Source organism: Aulonocara sp. 'chitande type north' Nkhata Bay, linkage group LG14 (genome assembly GCF_057382095.1).
Source record: "Aulonocara sp. 'chitande type north' Nkhata Bay isolate Kocher_YH1m ecotype deep benthic linkage group LG14, A_spYH_male_GT1.1, whole genome shotgun sequence".
NCBI classification, from domain to species: Eukaryota; Metazoa; Chordata; class Actinopteri; order Cichliformes; family Cichlidae; genus Aulonocara; species Aulonocara sp. 'chitande type north' Nkhata Bay.
Window position 1 is genome coordinate 13,250,997 of NC_141357.1, and position 25,067 is coordinate 13,276,063.

A 25,067-nucleotide genomic window follows, 5' to 3' on the forward strand; every position below is an offset into this window, starting at 1 on the left:
TACAGCAGGGTTTGTTTTCAGCTGGGTAAAGATTATAATTATTGTTGTTGCACTCAGAAATGTATTTTCTCTAAGGGAAATTTTAATTTGACACAGAGTCAGTGGAGGGCAAATCGGGATAATATTCTACTGTTGATGTGACATTTTGGAAACCGGTGGTGCTGCTTCCTAATCAGTGTAGACGTTTGTCATTCTCTCTTCCCACGGCTTTTATTTTTTCCCTGTCTGTTCACAGAGCCAGAGAGCGGTGACCTGGGAGAGAGCGTGCCAGAAGCTGCACAGAAACACTGTGTCAGACTTGCAAGTCATCGGGGACAGCTGGCACGTCATCAGCAAAGGGAGGATGCCGAGGTGAAAAAGGAAGGGCATCAGCGAGCAAGCATCCAGACTAAAGAGTCAGCGGGGTACTACGCCACCAATCTGGCTGAGTCGGTACTGCAGGATGCCTTCATACGGCTCTCTCAAGATGAAACCTCCTTTGCCTCAGAGGCAGCCATCAGTGTGTCCCTCTCTAGTTGCCCTCCCAACTTCAAGAGCCCTTCAAAGACTAAACAGCCTTCCCAACAGCGCACCTGCTCTTTTGAACTCCCTAAAATTGTCATTGTTCAGAGCCCAGACAGTTCTGACGGGGCTGCAGAATGGCCGGAGAACCAGGTGCCTCACGTGCCCGATCACGCTACCAAAACTGGAGAAAAGCAACAGAATGAGACGCAGGCTCACAATCCCCATGACAATGGCGGACACGTATCCAAACATGTAGAGGTGGCTTTGGCCTGTGCTGCCAATGTTATTGGCACTATTACTACCCCGCAGCTAACAGAACAGCTCGCCATGGAATCTGCTTCGGAAGAGGACGTCAATGAGGAGCTGCAGGAACCAGAAGATAAAGAAGAGTACTCCTTCTCCTCAGCTATGTGTGGCATGGCTCAGGTAGCCGGCGCTGTCGCAGCTGTGGACTTAATGGAGGAGCCCGGAGACGGCGGCGATTCGGACACGGATCCCGCTGAAATTTACACGGCGTCCCGCGGTCTGATGTCTGCTGCCGAGGCCTCCGCAGCCTTCACGCTGCACTGCAGCGTGGCAGAGGGAACCAGCGTTGAAGCATTTCGTGCCAACATTGCTGAAGTCCTGCATCGGGAAGCAGCTGAGGTGCTGACTCAGCCACAAGGCTACAGGAGTGTAGCCCATCTGCTGGAAACCACGCATAACAAGATAGTAGATGGCATTACGTTTTCCAAAAAAAGCTACACAGATGAAAGGGAGGTGGATGAATTAATAAATGAAGTGGCAGACAGTCTATTCAAGCACGCTTTAGAGAAGGCAAAAAAGAAAAAGGAACTGGAGGGTACCGGGAAGGAGGCGCCAAGCTTTCAGGTATTTCTGCAAGACAGTGTCAACAATCTGCTGTTTGATATTCTCTGCCTGACACAGAAAAAGATCAGCCACATCTCCACGTGTGACCAAGGGTCATGCGACACACGAGAGGGTGATGCTTGTGTTAAGGAACCTGCTAACATCAAGGAGGATGCCAAGGATCCATTAAGCCAATTACAGTGCTTATTTGGGCATAATGAGAATCTAAGCGGCGTGCTGCACTGCACAGATAAGTTATCCACAGTTGCAGGGCTGAAGGAGAAATATGCACTTGAGGAAGGTGATGTCATTGCATCGTCCTCGGCAGCAAACATCAAAGAACAACAGCAGCAGTCATTGTGCAGGCAAACTCAGTCTAAACCCACTTCCTTGCCAGCCAAAGACTTTTCTGACAGCCAGCAGGGCAGTGGTGCAATCAGAGAGCCTTTAAGTGAAATCCCAGTTCAGGTCACAGAGAGGAGAGGACGACTGGGGACAGGCAGTGACAGCAGACAGGCCTCTCTGACACCTCAGTCCTCCCTGAACTCTTTCAGAATAGACTCAGAGTCCAGGACACCAATTACTTGCTATGCTGATGATTTGGCTTCCACGGTGGTGTCTATGGCCACAGAACTTGCAGCAATCTGTCTAGAAAACTCCACTGGGAAACAGCCCTGGTTCTGTGCCCTTAAAGGGTCCTCTGCTGAAGTCCCCGAGGGTTATTTGATCCCTGCTTGCCGCACAGTACTGAGGAGAAAAGAGGGTCAGAACAGCAATTCAGCTTCCAGAAAACATCGGGCGCCCCGCCTAAGTGAAATTAAAAGGAAAACTGAGGAGCAGCCAGAGCTAATGGAGCGGCTGGTCAACCGGGTGGTAGACGAGTCTGTAAACCCTGACGAACCGCAGGACCCATTTGCCCTCTTTGCCTCTGAGGTCACGGCTAGGATCCTGAACTGCCCTGAACTCAATGTGGTGGATACCTCCAAAACAGGCCAGCAGCGCAGCAGACTGCAGTGTGAGAGGTGGAGCCGTGGGAAGGCATCCAGTTATGAGAGCATTCCAGAAGAAGACACGGACCCATCCGGCACACCCAACACTCTGGGCCCGGGCAGCCGGTTAGGTCAGAACTTGAGTCGCGGCAGCTCGATTTCTAAGCAGTCCAGCTGCGAGAGCATCACAGATGAGTTTTCTCGGTTCATGGTTAACCAGATGGAGACAGAGGGCAGAGGCTTTGACCTTCTGTTGGACTACTATGCAGGGAAGAATGCCAGCAGCATCCTGGCTGCTGCTGTACAGCAGGCTGCATCAAAGAAAAACGGCCACCTTAATGTCAGGGCGTCATCGTGCCTGTCTAAACAGTCGAGCACCGAGAGCATCACAGAGGAGTTCTACAGGTTTATGCTTCGGGATATGGATAAGGAAAACAAAGAATATGGCATTGCAAAGACTAAAGAGTGGAGCAACAGCCTGTTCCCACCTCCTCTAAGAACACCCTTCTGTATACGTCAGTCTTCGGTGCCAGACCGGCGCTCCTCAGACTCGCGGCTGACTGTCAACTCGCCCATAAAAGCGAACTCTTTTGATGGATTTGCGCGGAATGTGCACGGGGACACATTAAATATCTTCCCCACCAACTCTGTGTCAGCCACAGGACTGTGCAAGTCAGACTCATGCCTCTATCAGAGGGGTAAGACTGACCAGATTACTGATATGCTAATTCATGAGACCTGGTCAAGCTCTATCGAGTCCTTGATGAGAAAGAACAAGATCATCGCTGATCCTGAAGACAGTATTGATTTGGAAGCTGCAGGAGACTCGCAGCCCCATGTGCAGCAGTTTGCCAATCGCCTGGCAGCTGACATAGTGGATATTGGCAAATCTGCGCTGGGGGGACAGCAAGATGTAGGTGGAGGCACACCTGGGTCACATCCACAGGCGCACATGCCTGTTGGTGAAAGGAGGAGGGGGTTCAAGCAATCCCATCTACGCTGTAGCCGAAGTAGGTCGAGCCAGGAGCAAGCTGGCAGCATCGGGGGAAGTGACAGCGGTTCAGCCTGCATAAGGGGCCCCAGAAATGTGCCGCTGATCCACATCGAAGGAGATCAGCGAGATGAAGAAACAGTCTCAAACCCTGAAAGAACAGGGGGACATCAAGAAGTGTCATCAGACACGCTGGCTACCAAGCATACGGAGAGAGCTCCCACCAACAGCAGCAGGTATTACACTGCTCACAGGCTTTTGTGTGAGTCCGACCCCTCCTTCTTCAGGCAGAGTTTTCTTTAATAACCCTGCAGCAGAATAGTCATCTACTGGATGTGAAACGTAGAGATTGATCTCTCTGACAAGAGTAAGGGAGAGAAATAAAAAAAGTGCTCGACTATTTTTAAACAAAGTATGAAAATCTGGACTAAACACATAAAATGCAGGTGTACAGTGCTATTTATAGAGTTTGATCAAAGCTTAGTCGGCACGCAGAGGATCTATTTACTGGGTAAACTAATCTATTTTAGCAGGTTTGGCTAGGCTGTGACTCACATTGTCTGGGTGATGTACTGTGTGTGCAGAAAGCTTTTAGCAGCTTCATCCTTTATCCACAGAGTGGCCGCTGAAGTCCCCTTTATCAGTACAAGCTGCACTCACACTAGGATAACAAACCACAAAACACTCGCTGATATTGAAATAGATAGAATCGGAACTGAGATTCTACTGAGACAGCCGAAATGACAAAGAATTTGGGGGCTGCATTGTCAGATACACGAGTAATTGAAACCAGACTGACGTTTTAGCAAGACAGGGACTCGGCATGGTGGTGAGATTTATTCTAATGCTGTAAATGTCTTGAGGGGCTTTCACGGGAGACAGCAGATTGTAGGACTGTCAAGGAGAACATTTTTAGTTCACATTTCTGGGGTAACAAAGACTGCATGTTTCCATTTGGACTGTAATGACACCACTAAAGTGTATGAGCAGCATCACTAATGTGCAAGAGAAGCCGATAAGTGGAATGTATGAAAGCTCAACGTAGAGTTTTATTGTTTTTTTTTTTTTTTTTTTTTTGTAACGCTTGACAAAACGTGTAATCCAGAAACAAGTGGAGTGCATGTGTTTGTCCCTTGTGTGCGAGTGCAAGTCAGTCACTCGCCGATTCAATAAAACCTGATTTCCCTGCAGAATTGAGGATGGCAGCTCTCAATCATCTGATTATGACTTAATTTAATCAGTGTCCTGGAAAAAAAAAAAGCTGAAAATCCAACAGTGCCCATGGGAAATGCAGTGTGCTGGTGCATTAAAGATATTCAAAGGAATTGGCTTTCTTTTTAATAATCATTTCACACTCCAAAGACATTTGTCATTTGTAGAAAGTTACTGTTTACAGTAAGACATGATCCCGATATGGGCTTATAGAAAGGAGGTTAGTAGTAACAAATCTGGGTGTCTGCGTAACAATAGTAGTGCATAGAGGAGCAGGAACAGTAGCCAAAGTGACCAAAGCATTGCTGCCGACATTGTGGACATCTTGCGGTTTGCTCTCTCCAGCAGTGACAGGGACAGGACAGCTGTGGCTGCAGTAGTGAAGAGAGACAAGCGTTCTATGAGTGCTAGCAGTGAAGAGAGCATGGGGAGCTGGTCTCACATAACCCCCGAAGATGACCCCCACGAGGAGACCAGTAGTTTTATCCACCTGAGCGAGGGGTCAGTAACCGCTGCTCTTTTGATACTGCTCCAAACGCTGCTGCTCACACCCTCACCCCGCTCTCATTGGCCCATTGCTACTAACTGTGTTCTCCTGTGCCAATGCCAATTTACTCCCTGCCACTCCAGTATCCACACCTGCTAATGCAGTGTATGGCAAGAGAGCTCGCTCTGCAAAGCCAGTGGTGCAAGAGCTCTTATATCATGGATCAAAAGGCCAGCTCATAACATCCACTAAACCATTCTCTGCTTCATCAAATTCTCATTTATTTACCCAACTAATCACCTATTAAAATAAGTTTATGGTGTAAGATCCCCTTTTTCCTTAAAACAAAAAGAAGAGATGTATACCATAATGATTAAACTCATTTAATTTCTCAAACTGGACAATCAATGATCTGGGCAGTTCTGAGAGTTAATAGGAAGTAGCAAGGTACTGTGTTTAGAGCAAGAGTAGTTGTGCGCACCACCATAACACTGCAACCTCTCCATCTACCTGCTTACTTTAACTCTGCCTCATCCCTGATCTATGTTGTGACACAAGGGCACGGCTGCCGGCCTTGCCTGTCCACCCTCCCCACCTAACTGCCTCCAAATATGCCTCATCCCCATTTCCAGACGGACCAGCTGCCAGGCAAAAAAATACGAATCACCAGCTCTCCCAGCTTCAGTGCCCAGTTCTGCTGCAGCCTGCTATTTATATGTTAATCACCAGCTAATAACATGAGCTGCATCCCTGCGCTTGGACATTGTTCTCTTCACAAGTGAACGATCGTGTTGGATGTCTCGAGACATCATTTAAATGACACTTTTGCTGTTTTTTGTCTTTTTTGTTTGTTTGTTTTTCCTTCCTAGGAATGGGACCAGCAGCACGTCTAGCTTAGGCCTGGTAGACCTGGATTCTTTTTCTGATGTTCCCTCTCAAAGCACAGTAATCCAGTATGTTTCTGCTATCACTGTATTTCTCATTATGTCTCTGGTGTGTCAACAGTGACATTTTTAATACACACAAACCTTGCAGGTATTATTTTCTCTCACACATGCTAGACAAGGATATTAAGTGTCATTCCAGAACAAATAACAATTTTCTGTTTAACAGACAAAAGCCTTTTGAATTTTCTGCTTTTATTCTGTTCTTTTTCATTTGTCTAAACGGTAAATAATCAGGTTAACAGTGCAGATTTTTTTTTTAAATATCCAAAAAGGTTCGTAATTTAGTGAACTATTAAAAAAATCGTATTTTAAAACCCTGATTCCACAAATGTTTGCATGCTTCATAAAATAAGAGAATTCTGTGATTTTCGAATGTTAAAAACCCACATTTTGCTCACAACAGAACATAGAAAACATATCCAATGTTTAAACTGAGGAAATGTTGCATTTTTTTTAAAAAGAAAAAGGGTCACTTTGATGGTCGAAGATGCCCCACCCCCCCACACACACACACACACACACACACACACACACACACACACACACACACACACACACACACAAATGGTCATGGTTGCCACTGTGCAGCCTCTCCTCTTTTAACAACAGTCTGTAAACATCTGGGAACTGAAGAGACCAGCTGCTGGATGGAGGATTCTAGCTGTTCAGCAGTCCTGAGTTGTCTTTCTTCATATTGTTTCATCATGCCCCAGATGTTTTCAGCTGGCAAAAACTCTGGTCTGGACTCCTCTTGCTGAAATATGCAAGGCCTTCCCTGAAAACGTTGTCATCTGGATGTTGCTCTAAAGACTGTGTATACCTTTCAGCACTTTCTAGATTATGTCACACGTCTTCTTCTGCGCATGGTAGATTTAACCTGCATTTGCGGATGGCACGGTGAACTAACAGACAGCGATATCTGGAAGTGTTTCTGAGTCTATTCAGTGATTTCCACACAGCATCCTGTTTTTAATGTAGAGGGCCTGAAGATCGCAGGCATCCAATATTGATCTTCAGCCTTGGTCCTTGTGCACAAATTTCTCTAGATTCTTTGAATCTTTCGATGAAATTATGCGCTGTCAGTGATGAGGTGCTCTAAGTCTGTATTCAAAGGAACAGTATTATAAAACTCTTCCACAATTTGTGAAATTGACCTAATTCGTTGCAAAATGTTCATCCAGCTGGGGTTTTTTTTTTTTTTTTTTTTTTTTAGCTAATAGTTTTCATTAACTTGTCAAATTTCCCAGTTCAAACATTTATGTTCTGTTGTGAATAAAATTGGGTTTATGAGATTCTAATATTACTGCATTCTGCTTTCATTTACATTTTACAACATCCCAACTTTGGATTTGGGGTTATATTTTAATTACATGAAAATAAATACTGTTGCATTGCTTTTAGGTTACCAGAACATGTGCAACTTTGTAATTAGCGAGCTTTCAAGATGTGCTTGTATCCAGATTTTGCTACCTTTGGAGAGCCAGGCTTGATGCTTTTCCTTGCTGTAGCATTGCAAGTTGGTTATTTCCCATTTAAGCATTAATGATACTGCTTTTCCCAAAATTTCAAACTGCTTCATTAATGTATGTCAACATATGTGAAACTTTTAGTCTCCATTATTTTCTTTCTTTATAGCGAGGAGACTGAGAGATGCCACCTGGCAGGAGCCAAAGAGACTGTATTTGGTGAGTGTAGTTTCAAATTCGTAGTCATCAATGGTGTTATTTAGAGACTGGCTAATTTAGCGGATATTAGCTATTTATCAATTTGCTGGTATTGTTATTTATTAACTGTTAAAAAAAATCAAATAGTAGAGAAACAGCATTTAATGAAATTATGAGTGTTGATGTCGCATAGTTTGTCCTCTGGTGGACAATCTGCAACTTCCCTACTGGCAACACAGCACAATCTCAATTCAGCTCAATTAACAGTCGCCTCAAGGTGCTTTATATTGAAATGTAAAGACCCTGCAATAATAGAGAGAAAACCCCAACGATCATATAACCCATTATGAGCAAGCACTTGGTGATAGTGGAAAGGAAAAACGTCCTTTTAACAGGTAGAAACCTATTAGTTGATCAGCCAGAGATTAATAACGAAAAACGATTTAATGCAAAGTGGTGTATAACCACATAGTGATAAGAGGTGACGGAAGAAGAAATGCATCTAGGGAAGGCCCTAGCAGCCTAGGCCTATTGCAGTGTAACTAAGGGATCAACAACCAGCTGATCTGAGCAGACTTGGGTGAGTAAATGAATAAAAACATGCAACAAATGTTGCATCTAGTTCATATTCTCGTGCGTGTGTAAGAAAAAAACAAAACACTGACCGATATATTGGAATGTTGGATTTTTGAATCGCCAAATAATTGCTCTTAAAGTCTTATAGTGTTATATCCACTTGTGAATTATACACCTTCCTCAGTTTAAACATCTTATTACTCATCAGAAACTCTTGAGGGATTCAAGGCAGAGTGCTGTGATTAAGCCTCAAAAATTACACACACACACACACGTGTGTGTGTGTGTGTGTGTGTGTGTGTGTGTGTGTGTGTGTGTGCGTGCGCATAAAATCTTAAAGGTCCATTGTTCCAGAAGTGTTTTATCTCAAAGATCATCATTGTTTAAAGACGAAGCAAAACTGAGCCCAGGAGAGCTGAACACGCTGCGTGACTACATGCTTTTTCTTTTGATGTTTCAGTGAGTTTAGAACAGGCTGAATTGTCTGTGCGCCCCAACACTGCTTTGTTAGTGAGGACAGTATAGCTATCATCAAGGTGTTATTCAGTGCTGACTCGTACTACGTTATGCCATATTATATTTGATCTGTTAGAGAGCAGTTCAGCAAGAACAGCAGGCGACAGAAGCATCAGGGAGCTGTTGGTGGTAAACTGTGACCTCGAGCCAGAGTGCATGGACCTGGAGCTGAGAGTGGCTCTACAGTGGATCGCTGCCTCGGAGCTAGGCCTTCCTGCTCTCTACTTCAGGAAGTCCAAAGAGAAGAGAGTTGCAAAGGTAGGCAAAGCTGCTGGCTTGTCAAATAATACATTTATAAGCAGATCATGTTACTGATGTATTGTTTTTGCTTTTTGTTCTGGTCATTTTCTTACCTGATTTAACTGTGGGGGGGGGGGGGGGGAAATCTACAGCTCATGAGAGTGTACCTTTTTTTTTTTTTTTTTTTTGTCCCAGTTCCTGAGGGTGGTCCACCTGATGTCTCAGAAGGCGTGGAGGATTGCAGACTTGTTTGACGCTGTGGTTCAGTTCTGTAAGATGCACGAGAAAGCGGAAGAAGCGGGCAAGTCTCTCCAGTCAAGCCTGTTCGATTGGCTTCTGGAGACACTTTAGGACACTTGCCGCCTCTAATCGCAAACAGTAACAATACAAGCTCACTCATTCGCTCACATTTGTAACATGTTCCTGTTTGCGCGTGTATAGTCTCATCACACCAAGTGTCTCCTACCGAGAGCTGAAAGCACGACGCAATCGGCATACTTGAGAAATTCATACCTCTCACCCTTGTCCAGTTGGACCGATCTCCCTTTAACGAGAGGATGTTCTTGTTTCCAGAGTTACCTCTCTAGCGTCATGCACGCAAACACACGGCAAACTGTAGGTACACGGGTTGGACGTTCCTGATGGGAATGAATCAGCCCTCCAGTGATCATAGTTAGCAGGTTCTAACTGCTCCAGATTATATAGAAAATACATATTTACAAATTCACACAGTCGAATCATGGCTTTATTTATTTATTCACTCAGAGAAAGGCACCTATAGGACATACTGTAGGAAAATCAGGTTGTAGCCTTCCCACAGCTCAACATGCTCAAACCTTTTGTATTAAAACTACTTTTAAAAGAGGCTCTTTAAATCTAAGCCCAAAAAAGCCCTGACACTTTCTTCTGATGGTCACATTGAAGTGCACATTTACTTAATGTAAGTAAAAGGTCCAGATTTTTGTTGTCCATTGGCTAACGTACCACCTCTGTTGTGACTTTGAAACTCAGTACGTATGATATTTTATTCATGTTACTTAAGGGATTATTTTGGATAGCTGTACTGTATATACTGTAGATTTTGAACTGCTGCACCTTGGAGTAGTGGACCGCTCCTTTAGCTTTTGCTATGTCTAAAAAGACAGAGTAAGGTTTGTAATGTTGAATTTGTATGTGGATTTGGTCAGTATATTTCTCTACTTAGTGGTAATCTTGTGTTACAACAGCATCGCGGGGGGAAAAGCACATGACACAGCTGTAAACTTGGTCACAGTAGAAATGAATGTATTTATCTTTTGACATCAATAAATTTCTGTGATGTGAAATAAGAGCAAGTGTTGTGTCATTTGTAAACCAGGGAAAATAAAATCTCAATATTCAGGGGTGCATTTATGCACACTATTACACTCCACTGAACTGTTTCCCCAAAAAGAGAGAGAATTAAAACTACTAAACACAACCATACTGATAGGTTTATTATTGTAGTTTGCATTCAGGAACGGTGCTGTATACAACTGATGCATACAACTGTATAACGCCAATTCAAAACAGCAGTCTCCTGCAATATTAGAAACCCCAAGAAACACACAAACCCCTGTGAGCAAGCTCTCTGTGACAGTGGGAAAGAGAAACTCCCTTTTAACAGGAAGAAACCTTTGGTAGACAGAACCTGGCTCAATGAGTGGCAGCCATCTGCTGTGACTGGTTGGGGGTGAGGGGAAAGAGAAGGTAGTATGAACAAAAAATATTGGCTGACTGTTTCAGTGGTGGTGTCCTATTACAGTCCCGCATTTTAATTGAATGAGCTCTTTAGAAAGAGACATTTTCTCACAAAGGCAGACTGCGTGGCTAGGTGCTTGATTTTATACACTTAATACATTTGAATTTAAAGATTTAGTACTGTGGCCCTACAGCTCTGTTCATGTATGTAGGTCTAGCACAAATCTATAAAAAGGTATAAAGGTTTTATAATCTTAATCTAAATCTCCTTATCATAAAAAATCCATAAAACCATATTTCAACACAGAGCTTTAAAGTAGCAATTTGAGAATTCCCAAACGTCATAGTTTTTAGTTGTGTGATAATACGGGGACTTGGCGAGAAAAACACTGTTCTAACATGCCAGCTATGACAGACACTTTATAGAGCTGCCTGCCAATTTTCCATCAGTTTCAAACCACCAGCTTTTTCATGAGCTCTCGAAAGAAGATAAAGATATCTGATCGAACATCATGTTTGGGAGATTTAAAATCCATATGTCAATACAGAGAATTTCAGTCACAGACTGCAAAAGGATAGTCAATGTATTTTCAGTCTGGGTTGGACAATAAATCTGCAGTTTGAGTGATGAAGAACAAGAAATTCTTTATTGTCAAAGCAAAGGTGAGTGCTAATTAACTAATGGTAGGCAGCTACCCAACAGTATTTAGAGGTTTCAGGGTCACTACAGTCAACACTGTGGGGCAGTATTTGACAGGTTAGTAATATGTTAGTTGGGTGTACACAATGTAACATGACATAAATCTAATCAGAGCTTTTTTCCAATGTCAGTTTAAATTACCCATGACTAACAACCTTAGTGTGGACAAGGAGGAATGTATGTGATTTTTACGTTGCACTTGTATGGAAGGGACTTTGCAAGTGTTGCTGTGTGATTTGTTTGTCACTGTGAACCGAGTCACAGACTCATTCAGCATGTTGTATAGCAAAAAATAGTGGTGGGAAGCAAAGGAAAGCCTGTGTTTTCTCATCAGGTGGGCACTCCTACAATGATGTGAAGTTACCTGAAACCCTGGTACTATATGATGTACAGTTAATCCATCTATTTCCTATAACGTCAATTATTGCTTGAACAAAACAAACAGCTTTTGAAATTGAAGAATTCGACTCCTTTTGATGACATCTTCTGAGCAGAGATTCCAAGCTGCTGTTGATTTCTAGGACCACATTAACTTCACACAGAAGTCAAAGTTTAAACTGAGCAGGAGTTTGTGATTTTTTTGTGTTTTTCTTTTACAGTAGTCCACAATCGAGCAGACATAAAGTGGGCAATATTTGGCAAACACAATTTGATTGTTGTGTTCATGTAAATGCCCTCCTGAGCCTCAGGTAATGTTCAGTACCAGATCCGGCATGTGTTATCCTTGCTGCCTGCAGGGAAGCACAAATACAAATGGATAGCTGCACAGAAGGACACAGCTGCACGCTTTTCATCTAAAAACTGCAATTAAGCATTTGTGACGGTTGTGATGAAGAGTACATTTGCCTCCTACAGCTACATTTTAACAGTGTACGATGGTCAGATGGGGTTTATGTGTGTTTTCTGTGTCAGTTCTATGTACCTGTAATGATTGTGTCACCCTCGTAGTTGAAGACGCAGGAAAAGATCTCGTCTGTGTGCCCCTCCAGGACTTGTAAGCAGACTCCAGAGTGAGCATCCCAGAGCCGAGCTGTCTTGTCTGAGCTGGCAGTCAGGACTCTGGTGCCCTGAGGGCTGAAACAGATCTACCAAGAGAGGCAGAGCCAGGACAGTTAGCCTTTTTTCGAGGGTTGTGGTACATTTGCAACAAAGTTGCTGAATAAGAGATTATGCCAGAGAAAGTAGAAATGACATGAGGGGTGGAAATGGGTGAGTCTAGACCAATTTTACCATATCAGTAGCATTATTCCATTGAGGTCATTCAACTTAAAATGCTTAAGGAGGATAAAGGCACCAGTGGAACTACTCTGAGATGATAGAGGAGCGTTATGAAAATCATGGCTGAAACTGATTGTATTATAGTCTGGGTTTATCATTCCCTGAGTGGTTTTATATCCTAACAGTGAGGTAAAGGAAGGGATGATTAAATGAAGTTGGCCCTAGATGGCCATGAAAGTAAAGTATGTTTTTTTATTAAAATTCTAAACTCAGTGCCAACGAGAGACCCCCAGACAGGAAATGGAAACTGTCTAGAGAAGAAGCTGGCAAGGATAGAAGATTGAGGTGTGGGTGGGGTGTGTGTGTGGGTGGAAGCTATGACAGGTGCCAAAATGGAAGGTTGATGTTTTAAAATGGACAGCGAAGAGAAAAAGATCAAAAAGAGTAAAGGAATCAGATAAAAAATAAAGCTGATGAGTGTCTCAGTTGCATACTGCATATTAAAGTGGACATGAAACACTATGTGTAGAAAGGCTAAATTACATCATGGAGCACTAGTCCAATGTCACTGTCTGAGAAGCTGGATTTAAGAAATAAGTGTTTTTAAGGTCATATGTTGTGTCAGTACACAACAAGACGTCACAGGGTTGTTTTTTTGGTTGCTGCCTTACATTAGTTTATGTTAGCTAACTAGCGATAGAACCAATACCTCAAGGATAAAAATACTAAGTAGCTAGACTGATCACTTAGGTTTGAGGGCATTCATTCATGTGTACAGCTCTCTTAAGCTCCAGTCACAGCATTTTAATCAGTTTGAGTTCTCGACTTAAACCGGGCAATTGCAACACCCTGACTCTTTACCTTTTCAGCCATTCTGTTGTAGATTTGCTGGTCTGTTTAGAAGCACTGTCCCACTTCATTACATAACTTAGTCCAAGCCTCGTATTTGGCTCTAGAATATTTTGGTATACAGAAAACGTCACAGACACCTCAGTGACTCCAACTTGCCCCGGACCTGCAGCTGCAAACTAAGACTAAACCATCACCCCTCTACCGCTGTGCTTGACAGTTTGTATGAGGTGTTTGTGTCGATATACATTTTCTATTTCGCAGTTTTGGAAATATCCTCATAAACACTGCATTGTGGACAAACATCTCCACTGTGGTCTTGTCTGTTAAAAGGATATTGCTTTCTCCAGGCACCTTCACAAACAAGCCAAACTTGTTCAGTCTGTTTCTCTTTATGCCATTATGAACTTTAACATTTAGCATGCTAACTGATGCTGATGATCAATAAATACATTTGATTTGCAACAGTTAGCAGTTACTTGTCCTCTTAACCCCTATGGAAGCAACAAGGACAGGGGTGCCCAATCCCGGTCCTCGAGAGCTACCGTCCTGCAGCTTTTAGATGCATCCTTGTTCCCACACACCCGAATCAAATGAATGGCTTGTTATCAGGCCTTTGCCAAACACGATGGCATGCTGAAGAGGTAATCAAACCATTTGATTCAGCTGTGTTGGAGTAGGGATGCATCTAAAAGCTGCAGGATAGTAGCTCTCGAGGACTGGGATTGGGCAGCCCTGAACAAGGGTGTTCTTAGCCAACTCCAGGCCTCGAGGGCAGGTGTCCTGCAGGTTTTAGATCTCACCCTGAGTCTACACACCTGAATGAAATGATTAGTTCATTACCAGGCCTCTGGAGAACTTCAAGAGATGTTGAGGAGGTAATTTAGCCATTTAACTCAGCTGTGTTGGAACAAGGACACATCTAAAACCGCAAGGCCTGGGTTTGGACACCACTGTGTTAAATAAATAATGACACCATATAATACGTCATGTGTTCTTGTTAATCTGAGATTATTTTTACCAGACTGGAAGCAAGTGAACTTTCCTTTTTATATAACTGTATATATAAAATGGAGGAAGGATTAACAAGGCTAAAGCATTTGTTTAATCTGGCATTACTCAATATCGTCTCTCTTGCATGGTCACTAGGTTACATTGGCCTAACCAATCACATCTTGTTTGTAGCGTAAGAATGACTCAAAACTACGAGAACCATTTTTGTTGGTTAGATGTAGAGGCTAACTTTAAGGTAAAAGTTAATTTTAAAACGCATTTCAACAAGGACCTGCAAAAATGCTACTTCCTACACCATATGGATTTTTTCAATGAAAGTTTGGAGCATGCTGTAAATGGGCTCTACAAATTTAATCAAACACTGATTTTTTCCATTAGATTGTCATTTTGATTTGAATTAAGGGCAAGAATAAAGCAAATGGAACATCCAGAATAGGAAAGAGTCCTCTTAATGCTTAGTTTGAAAACACAGTTATGAGAAGCTATCTATACCAGCGGTCCCCAACCCCTCGGGTCCATGAGTCGTTTGGTACCAGGCCGCGAGAGTTGAGGCTTGAGTGTGAAAGTTATGGTTTTCAGGATTTTTATCGTTATTTTTTTTATCGTTTTTCTCATTAACTCGGTTTCCCTGGGTCTATTCCCGTGTTGTGGATAAATCTTCTTTTTTTTTGCTACCGATACTGGTTTTATTTTTAAAGGCCGGTCCGTGAAAATATTGTTGGACATAAACCGGTCCATGGCGCAAAAAAGGTTGGGGAATGCTGATTTATACCATCTTCCACACAGAAGAAAATATCTTTAGACCTTTAGAACTAGTCATTTAATTAGCATTCCATCATTTATAATATATTATCATTCACAAACAAAAGGGTAGCAAAGTGAATTTACTACAGCAGTGACCGAGATGTAATAAAAATAAAATTAAAAGCTTACTGAGTGAGATACTGAAATAGAAGGAAAAAAACATGGGGAAGAAAATGGTTAAGAAGCATGGACAGGAGGATGGCTGGTGTCCTGTTAGGGAGAGATTAGTGTCATAATCCCCTGGAATCGTCTTCCATCCAGCCTGTTTATTACTGGCTGTCTAATGTGTTTTAGTAAATGCACACAGAGAAGCCCTCTGAGCCAGAACCTGTGGAAAACCCACACTCGTGCAGAGCATCGCACTTGACAAATATTAAATGGGTGATATCGCTCCAAATAAAGAACAAGGTCAGTGCAGGGTCAGACAGCAGTGCCCCATGCCAGAGTACTCGCATGTATGTGCTTGCGTTACTACTAGTAGGCCATGTTAATCAGGTTTAGAACTGTGCTCACAGATTTCTGGCGATAACTCAAAACATCCTGAAGCTTCGAGTCCTGTCCCTCCATTTCAGCATCAAACTCTGTCACATGTTAGCTAGGTAATTTTAAAAAATGACCTATTTAAAGCACTGGCGAGGAAAACTGTGGTCTGAGTCAATATTACACAAAAATCACAAGTTTATTCACAGCTGCTAGCTGCATGACGCATGCCCAAAGTTGTGGCTGTGGCCCTGGTTATAGAATACTTAATAATTTGTTCTTATTTTTATTACTACATTTGCCATACGAATACTGAGATCATTTTCTGAATGGTTTCAAACATAAGACTCACAAAAGGGTAAAAGTTTGCTATGAAATCAGTAACTTAAAAAAAATAACAGTCTCACATCTGTGCTCTTTAACTATAATAGCTACAAAGAAGTAATCGCCCAATCACACGGCATCACAGCAGTGCATTTAGGCACCCATTAGGCACATAGACATGGTTGAAAAGACCTCAAATTGAGAATCAGAATTAGGAAGAAAGATGATTTTTAGTGTCGCTGAGCATGGAATGTTTGTTGGTGTCAGATGGGCCAGTGTAACTACTGTCTAGAGATGGCACGATACCACTTTTTTATGTCCGATACCGATACCGATATCATAAATTTGGATATCTGCCGATACCGATATGAATCCGATATAGTGTTTTTTAATCAACAAAACTGTTTTTTTAAATATCTTGCTGCATTTTGTATAAGTTCATACTCAAGTTTAAAACAACAACTACACTAAAGCTATTCTGTTATACCTGTATGCAAAAAAAAATATTTCATGGTTCAGCAATACTGATCAATCTAATAAACTTAAACCTACACCATCCTCCCTATTCTGGTATTTTAAAGAGTACTTAGCATAAATATTAAGCAACCTAACTAATAGGGTTCCAACTCCCAGCAACAACAAAAATAAATTAAAAATGGGGAACCACCCCTCACGCTCCACCTCATGATGCTTAATCGACGTAATCAACCTTAATTTGATGCAGTGTGAAAAAAAATGCACAGAAATCAATTATTTTTCAAGAAATATTAAATAGATTCAACATCTTTCTTCAACAAAATTGCAGACTGCACAGATGGTACCTTCCCAAAGGAAAAAGTACTATAGCTTACTAGGGTATATATATTAGACTTAATAGTTACTATATACAGTAATTGACTTCTATTCATTTTACATCAAATTAAAACTTTGGGTGTCAGATAATTATTTATTAAAAGCTAGACATTTTAAATGAGAATAAGAAAGAAAAGTATGTCTTTGTGCCCCCTTTTCCCTGTTAATGCCCTATCGGCCCCCCTGGCTAAACTTTGCTAGATCCGCCCCTGCACAGTTACCAGCCGTCAGCTGCGTAGAAAAGGATCGTGGTGTAGAAAGTAATATTAAATAAATTCTAACAACAGCTTATCAAGCTTAAACGTGCTGCTGTTGTTCAGCCGCTGGTTTGGTCTTTCTGGCGCGAAGTGGGCCAAAAACAAACAAAAGAGACGGACTCGTGACAGAAAAGCCGATCAGCTGATCATTAAGCAGTTTCATGATTGAAGTAGCAGCAAGAAGAGGCAGTCGCTTGTTAAGCTTAATGCAGGAATGCTTTACAAACATTCAGAGATGGACTTACACACTTGCTTTACTTCTCTCGGGGATAACTTTGTCGGAGATGAAATGCCGGGTTGCTAGCGAAGCTCCAAATGCTATCCAGACCACCGACAGGTCCTGCATGCCACAGCCGCTCTATCACGTGATGCATACTGCTCCGACGTGCTAACGTTCTGAGGTGAGTTACGGCGTGTTGCAAGTTTTGTGAGGTGCTTTCGTGATATTTAATGGATCGGATTACATTTTTTATTTTTCTCCGATATCCGATCCAGTAATTTAGGTCAGTATCGGACCGATACCGATACGTAATATCGGATCAGTCCATCTCTACTACTGTCTACTGAAATTTACCTACAACCATAGGGTGGACTAAAAAGAGAAAATATCCAGTGATCGACAGTTCTCTGGGTGAAAATACTTGAGTCTCAATTTCTGCTGCAACGTTTAGATGGTACGGTCAGAATTTGGTGAAAACAACATGAAAGCAGCCTGACCCCTGAATCAAAGGTTCAGGCTGCTGGTGGTATAATGGTATGGGGTATGGCAAACTTCGGCATCCTTAGTAACGATTAAGCATTATTTAAAATGCCAAAACATGTCTAAACTCACCTTAACCCAGCTTTTTCAACAGCAAAAACCTGATATACGTAAGGTGTACCAAGGGGCAGGGTTACGCTTTACAAGTTAAAATAATAGTTAATACTCACAAAGTTGAGAAGAGTGATAAAATGCTGAAAAAGCTTGAGCAACACAGTTATGCTTTTTCATTTAATTACAGATAAATAGATGACAAAAAATAGCCATAACTTAAATTGTTCTTTTAGAACAGACAGTTTGGCTTCATCAACTTACCTTGGAGATATCGCCATCATGGCCTTCTAAGGTTGCAAGACACTGATGTGTTGCTGTACTGAACACTCTTGCTGTCCCTGAGAGTTTCAGGAAGAGAGAGAGTTTTCAGCACACAGGCACAGCTTACAAAATTATAAAAATGTTGCTTTTGTTGTGGAAAATCCAAATTTATACAACCAATAAAGCTTAGGTATTTGTAGAAATCTTTAAATGCAGAATCTTAAATTCTGCACAAGTAGTATATTTAGGGTACGTTTGTAATACCGTGCTAGTACAGTTTTACTCGGAATGTAATCTTTTGACTGAAGTGTTGTCTCACCATCAGCTGAGGCAGTAGCAATGAGTTGACCACTTAAATCAAAACACACATCCAACACCTCTTCTTTGTGTCCAGTGAGGGTGGCAACACACTTCCCACTGACAGTCTCCCAAACCTGCGAACACATTTACACATGTCAAAAAACAGAATTATACATGCACACAGGAGCGAACTACATAACTGGAGCATGCATTCATCATGGAGCATGGAAACACCAAACTCATGAAGTATGCATTTGTGAATGTAGCATTAAACTCTGAAGTGGCTTTATTATGGCCATCTCCCTCAGAGGAATGCAGCGAGGTGGATAATTCTCACTTGTGAGCGTGACTCATCTTGGTGTAATTAAGGAATTAGGATTTAATTTTTCTCCACAGACCTTAGACACAGGAGTTTGCGAGAGAGTGGGAAATTGAAGACGGTAAATACAAACAGACATGTTTTCAGCCTCTGACAAGAGATTTTGGGAACAAAAAAAAGATATTTGGGCTTAATGATAGCTTACTTTGCAGGTTTTATCCATGGAACCAGTAACAATCAAGGAGCAATCCCAGTTAAACTGAGTATTGCTTATTTCTCCCATGTGACCAATGAGTGTGTGGACCCGTCTAGGGGAAAAAACAAGGAATTGAACAGCAATTAATCAGTCTCACAGCTTTGTAAGGCAGAATCGATAAGTGTTACATTCTCTGTGAAGTATAAATGATGACACATGCACAAATGGATGCATAATATTGATAACTTCTGACCTTCCTGAAGCAACATCCCATATAGTGACTGTGTGGTCGAAGGAACCGGTGACAAGTTGACTACCCACTGTGTTAAAGCACAGCGAGAGGACCTCTGCGGTGTGACCCTGAAAGGAGATGGCATTATCTCTCACTGTCTTATTTCGTTTCTCCCTCACAGCCACTCACATTATGGATGAAAAAGTGCATCATAAAATGCAAATATTTACCAACCACAACAGTGTGGCTTATACAGCTGATTATTTTCACCTTGTGTGTGTGTGTGTGTGTGTGTGTGTGTGTGTGTGTGTGTGTGTGTGTGTGTGTGTGTGTGTCCCTGCAGAAAAGTGGGGCTGTTGTCCTAGAAGGAACTACATCAAAGGCAGCTTTAAGAACTTTGGCAGGTGTTTATGTCTTACTGTCCTTGGATGGATTTGTCCCAACAGTGCAAAGTACAGCCTCCAAACTTTAGAAGTGTGTATTTAAGATCAGAATGAGTTTGAAGGTAAGTGTGGTCCAATTCATAAGTGGTGGCTCGCACCCACTTTGATCACCTGTCCCTCATTTATTTTACTTTTTAGGGCTCATTTGAGGTATTTTGTGCATAATGTTTAATGTTTTCAAAGGCGTGTGCAGTCTGGCAACTACATGGTGTCATAGCTAGTGTGAGCCCCCCACATTATAGTCTCCTGAATTTGTTAACATAAATACACAGGTTAGCCTTACCGGTAGATTTATAAAATTGAAGTTAACTTAAAAAAAAAAGAACAGATTAAAGAATCTGCACTCAGTTGACTGCATTACTGATTCTTCATGGTGTGAGAAGCTAAGTGAATTGAGAGGGGCAGAGAGTTGCTCCTTGCTGACACAGATTCAGCAAGTCACACTATAAACCCACGTGCAGTCTGCACATTAAAGAGGTCTCACTACTACCCTTAGAGAGGGCTATCAGTGCCTTCTTAAAGAGTTTGTCACATTCCTATCAAATGTTGGTCATCAAGAGCACTTGACAGCATTCATGTCACTTTCACAAGTGACTAAAAAGTTAATGAATCATTATTAATGAATGAATGTGGGTCACAACACCAGGATAAGAAGAGCAAGAAAAGCAATGGGACAGAGTTTGAGGAAAGGGTATCTCACAGTCAGTGTGGCCACTTCCTCCCCACTCTCCACATCCCACAGCTTGGCAGTGGTGTCCATACTGCTTGTGGCCACCAGCGTACTCTGGGGGTTGAATGCAAGACACACCTACAAAATTTTTTTACTTAGGTTGTATTGTATTCTGTAGCAAAGCTGAATAGTATATGGCATATGAACTGCTCTAAACTCTCGATTTGAAACAGTTGTTTCTATTCTTGGCTTGATATGGCAATTTACTGAATATGGTCATCTCACCCATATGCTTACAGCAGCCCAACCCAACCTCTTGTTTGTGAGTCAATCACAGCCAATCAGAAAAAAAAAGCTCATTTAGAGAGCAGATGGACTTAATGGGAGTAAAATATCTTGCCTCAGACAGAAGATGAAACAAGCTGCCCAAGGCTCAGTCTTAGATAAATGGAGATTACTTGTAAATCATGCAAAGCTACTATGAGTCCAAGAATAAAAATGTAGACAGTAAATAAAATTATAGGTCCTGTTAAAGTACTAAACACAATACCATAGCAGAACCTTGTAGTTTAAATGCTCACATAGCTTAAATACTGACTTGTGTTTCAAATATGAATCAGCAATCAACCAAACACTAACACAAATGAAATTCATTTAAAACAAATCATTATACATACTATTTCTCCCATGTGTCCCCGATAAGTATGAAAACATTTGCCAGTCTCGGCACACCACAGTTTGCAGGTCTTATCAAAAGAGCCAGTCGCAATCTTGTCTCTAAGTTTAATAGAGAGAAAATAAAGCAATGAAACATTCATTTTTAAGATGAAACACTGATGTGAATCTTCAATTGAGCAATGCGACCCTCCCATGTTATAAAGGTTTTCCTAAAACAGCTCATTACCCATAAGGGTTGTTGAACGCAATTGCATACACCACGTTTCTGTGACCCTCTAGCACGTGCAGCTCTGTGCCTGAGGCTGTGTCCCAGACTCTACATGTCCTGTCGTAACTCCCAGTTATAAACCTGCAGTGTGAGAGAAAAGGGGGAATTGCACAAACTGTAATTTCTCCTAAACAACAAAGTGGCAGGTTACTCAGTGTTAAAAACTCACCTTGACCCAGATTTGTCAAAGGCAACATTTGTCAGTGGCAATATGTGTGCCTTGAGCTCCTGGAAAAAAAATTGAAACTGGTCTGAAAAATCCAATTTAGTTATTGACTACATTCATCTACATTCATCTTTAAAATTACCCATGTAACTTCTGTATGTATAATTCATTTGACTATAATGTAATGTGAAGGCTTCTTCCTCCTGGCCCACCACTGGTGGAATAACTTTCTGCTCTCATTAAGAACAGAAAGATCTCCCAATTTTTAGATGCAGGCAAAATAAATTCAGTAACCTCTGATCTCCAGCAATGCAACTGACCCTGACTTCCATTTAACTCCCCTAATACATGCGCATGAAGCACTAGCGACTTAGTAACCCGATCACTGCTGCTTTCTAGTGCCTCTCTAAAACAGTAGTTACTAATTTCACAAATCACATTCCACATATGTAAATAGCATCTGCTAATCGCCGAGCTAATGGATTGTGCCCGTTTATTCATGCTGCAAAAATGTTACTGTTCCAACAGTCTGTGTGGAATAAAAGCATTAATATCATAACTCAATAAGCAACACGTGTGCCATGTTTCACAGACAAAATAAACTTTAGTTCATAAAACCATTCTTTCATTAAAATCAAGGTTACAAGGAGCACCAAATAACTTTCAACAATGTGAGGGAAATAGATAAATGTCTTCACTAGCAGGAATTCCTTGTAAGCGTCATGTCTACGTGTTGATTTATTTACTGCTGTTTTGTGTCTGACCTTGGAGAAACAGAACCTGTGATGGTCCTGCTGGGTCTGTTTCTTCTGAAGTCGAATAACCAGCTGTTTGACCTGATCAGCCTGAGCCTTTGTGACCAGAGGCTCTGATTGTCTGATTTCTTCCACCAACTCATCTGGATTTGTTCTACAATATTAAAACATAAAATGTGATAAGTCTTTTTGTAATTTTAGGTAGCTTGATGGCAAAAGAGAGAAAAAAAATGTAAAAAAAACAAAAAACAAAAACAAACCAAAAAAAACCAAGACATTAGGAACAGAAAAGGGAAAGAAAATGGAAACAGAAAGGGGGTTTAGGATAACAAATACAGCTTAACAAAGATTACATTTACTCTACAATTTCACCAAAGTATGTTTAATGTGTGTTAAAATATCACTCCCCGTGTTGTCAGATTTACACCCTTGTGACTGCCAGTAAGAGCTGAAATGAGTAATGTTGGTATTCCTAAAGTAAATGGGTCATTTAAAAGAAATCTCTAGTCTAATGTAATGCCACATTAAGGAATTGCAACTCCTCCACAGTCCAACTTCATAATAAATGCAACATGGTTACAAAGTGTTTTTAAATAGGGTTTTAGTCTGCAGAAAGTCGTTTTTTAGTGGTAATGTAACCGTAGGTTGTAACAGTTTGTTATTGACATTATCTTCAGTGCTGAGATCACACACACACACACACACACACACACACACACACACACACACACACACACACACACACACACGCAGAGAGAGAGAGAGAGATCCTAACAGGTACAACTCACGCACTCTGGAGTCAAATCCAAAAGATCTATTGATTTGGTCCTCAGAAATCCTCCTTTCTCGTATTCAAGGATTATACCTGACAGCATAAAAAAATGAAAAATAAAAGAATTAAAGAGAGGCTGACATTACAACACCTGGGTTCTAGTTAACTTAACCTGTTATGTCTTATAATGACAAACTATCTAACCCTTCTGCCGATTTGAGTTTGAAAAGCGTTAGCTAACTAGCTAATGTCAGACAAACTTTAGGCCATAACGATTTAATATGAAGGTTAGGCACAGTCATATGACCTCCATGAGAAGCAACATTTTAGATAGGACTACAAACATAACTTGTATTACCTGGCGGATAATATCTGAGGAGAAACCGCTTGAGTTTCATTATGACTTCTAATAAGGTCCTATCACATCACATAGAAACAAACCGTTGTTATGGCGACCGGACTCGCGTCCGTTGTATTAGGCATGCGTACCGCGCATGCCTAATACAAGCCTTAAAGGACCGGCGTTGCACCAAAAAGTGCTGGTCTGCCAAAAAGTGATTTCAAGTTTCTATGTGTGTTTTTTGTTTTTTTTAAATTATGTGTAATGTCTTTACATATATTGATAAATAGACTTTAGACTATATATAAAATAATTACCAGTTTTGCAAGTATCTTTATGACCCGGTCCTTTTTGGCCAGTTAAAATATCTATATTGTCATGCTGCTGCTGTCTTTGCCAGATCGCTCTTAAAAAATAAAATTTTAATGCCAGTGAGACTTTTTTTAACGGGATACATAGGCTAAAGGATATATAACAGTCACTTCTAAAATTCTACCTTGTGACAGGAATGTTGTGTGTAGCTCAAGATGAGTTGATATCATTCATGAAGATTACTTTTGACATATATTTCAAATATTATAGGCCAGCAAGTCATGTACAGCAGTTTAAACACGGGCAGTCACTTTTTGGCAGACGATCACTTTTTTTCAATGTCTAATATATTTGCTCTAATAGATTTTAGTAAACTAGATTTACGAAAGGGTTGTATATAAAATAAAAAAATAACCTGTTTTTCAAATAACAGTTTTTCAAGGCTCTGCGTTATTAGTCCTACTTTATAATAAATTAAGTCCTTTTTTAAGCATAAATGATGTGTACATAACTGTGATGCAAGGTTTTTATAGTTAATTAAAGCTAAAAAATTGTAGCTTTTACCTTGTCACAAGAATGCTCTTTCCTGCTCAAAATGACTTATCACTACTAAGACATATGTTTCCGGTATGTTTGCCAGATCAGGAGCTAACAAGTCATTTACGACACCAACAATCAGTTTTTGGTGAATGCTGTAAAACACCTTTTTGGGAGAATCCCTTGTTTTTTCATTTACTGAATTCATAAATAAATAAATACGCAAAATTTCCCAATTTTCCAAACTGATTGATGAGTAATGAGTTTCAAAGTTTATTATACACTGTAGTTTGTTCATGAACTGTGGTGCATACCAGAAAGCAGCTCTCTGCTCTCTGTAACTCATTGACAGTTATCACAAACACTTGATTGCAGTTGTTGCTGCTAAGGGTGGCCCAACCAGTTATTAGGCGTAGGGTGCAATCACTTTTTCACACAGGGGCCATGTAGGTTTTGATTTTTTTTCCCCCTTAATAATAAACACTTTTATTTCGAAACAGCATTTTGTGTTTAAATGTATTTCTGGTGGCATTCATATGTAAATTTGTGTGATGGTCTGAACCATTTCAGTGTAATAAACATAAAAAAAACGGAAATAAGGAAGGAGGCAAACACTTTTTCACCCCACTGTATGCGGATGCCTTCATTTTGCCTGCAATCTCTAGCCAATCTTTTCATATAACTCAGTGCAGTGAGTGCAGTCATTTGTAGTAATAAATTGTTTGAAAACATCCAAATATTTCATGTTTTGTTTTATTAGCAGCTCTGTCTTTATACTCTGGGAGGGAATAGTCACTTGTATATTCCCAATA

General features: G+C 41.1%; 2 protein-coding genes across 8 annotated transcripts in view; one reads left to right on the top strand and one right to left on the bottom strand.

The window, feature by feature from the left end:
- Nucleotides 1-10,289, top strand: part of sphkap (SPHK1 interactor, AKAP domain containing) — a 135,949-nt gene extending 125,660 nt beyond the window's left edge. For 4 of the 6 annotated variants that reach the window (XM_086261039.1, XM_086261038.1, XM_086261037.1 and 1 more), the window contains 6 exons: nucleotides 236-3,569; nucleotides 4,891-5,046; nucleotides 5,902-5,985; nucleotides 7,615-7,664; nucleotides 8,812-8,993; nucleotides 9,171-10,289. In XM_086261039.1, the coding sequence (XP_086117165.1) occupies nucleotides 236-3,569; nucleotides 4,891-5,046; nucleotides 5,902-5,985; nucleotides 7,615-7,664; nucleotides 8,812-8,993; nucleotides 9,171-9,326 (3,962 nt within the window). In that variant the 3' untranslated portion in view covers nucleotides 9,327-10,289. The remainder of the gene's footprint in view (nucleotides 1-235; nucleotides 3,570-4,890; nucleotides 5,047-5,901; nucleotides 5,986-7,614; nucleotides 7,665-8,811; nucleotides 8,994-9,170) is intronic. The other 2 variants (XM_086261041.1, XM_086261042.1) reach the window with 2 other exon arrangements.
- Nucleotides 10,290-11,322: 1,033 nt separating this feature from the next.
- On the bottom strand, nucleotides 11,323-23,555 carry daw1 (dynein assembly factor with WDR repeat domains 1). Of its 2 annotated transcripts, none has more exons than XM_086261045.1 (13): nucleotides 23,425-23,555; nucleotides 23,087-23,159; nucleotides 22,304-22,448; nucleotides 21,543-21,601; nucleotides 21,332-21,454; nucleotides 21,105-21,204; nucleotides 20,458-20,541; nucleotides 19,336-19,442; nucleotides 19,092-19,194; nucleotides 18,587-18,701; nucleotides 18,268-18,344; nucleotides 12,317-12,479; nucleotides 11,323-12,125 (listed from the first exon to the last, which is right to left on the bottom strand). In XM_086261045.1, the coding sequence occupies exons 1-13, from the start codon at nucleotides 23,462-23,464 to the stop codon at nucleotides 12,091-12,093; spliced, it is 1,224 nt and encodes a 407-aa protein (XP_086117171.1). In that variant the 5' UTR covers nucleotides 23,465-23,555; the 3' UTR covers nucleotides 11,323-12,090. The 2 variants fall into 2 exon arrangements, with proteins under 2 accessions (XP_086117171.1, XP_086117170.1); XM_086261044.1 differs by having other exon boundaries at nucleotides 20,458-20,565.
- Between the last annotated feature and the right edge of the window lie 1,512 nt (nucleotides 23,556-25,067).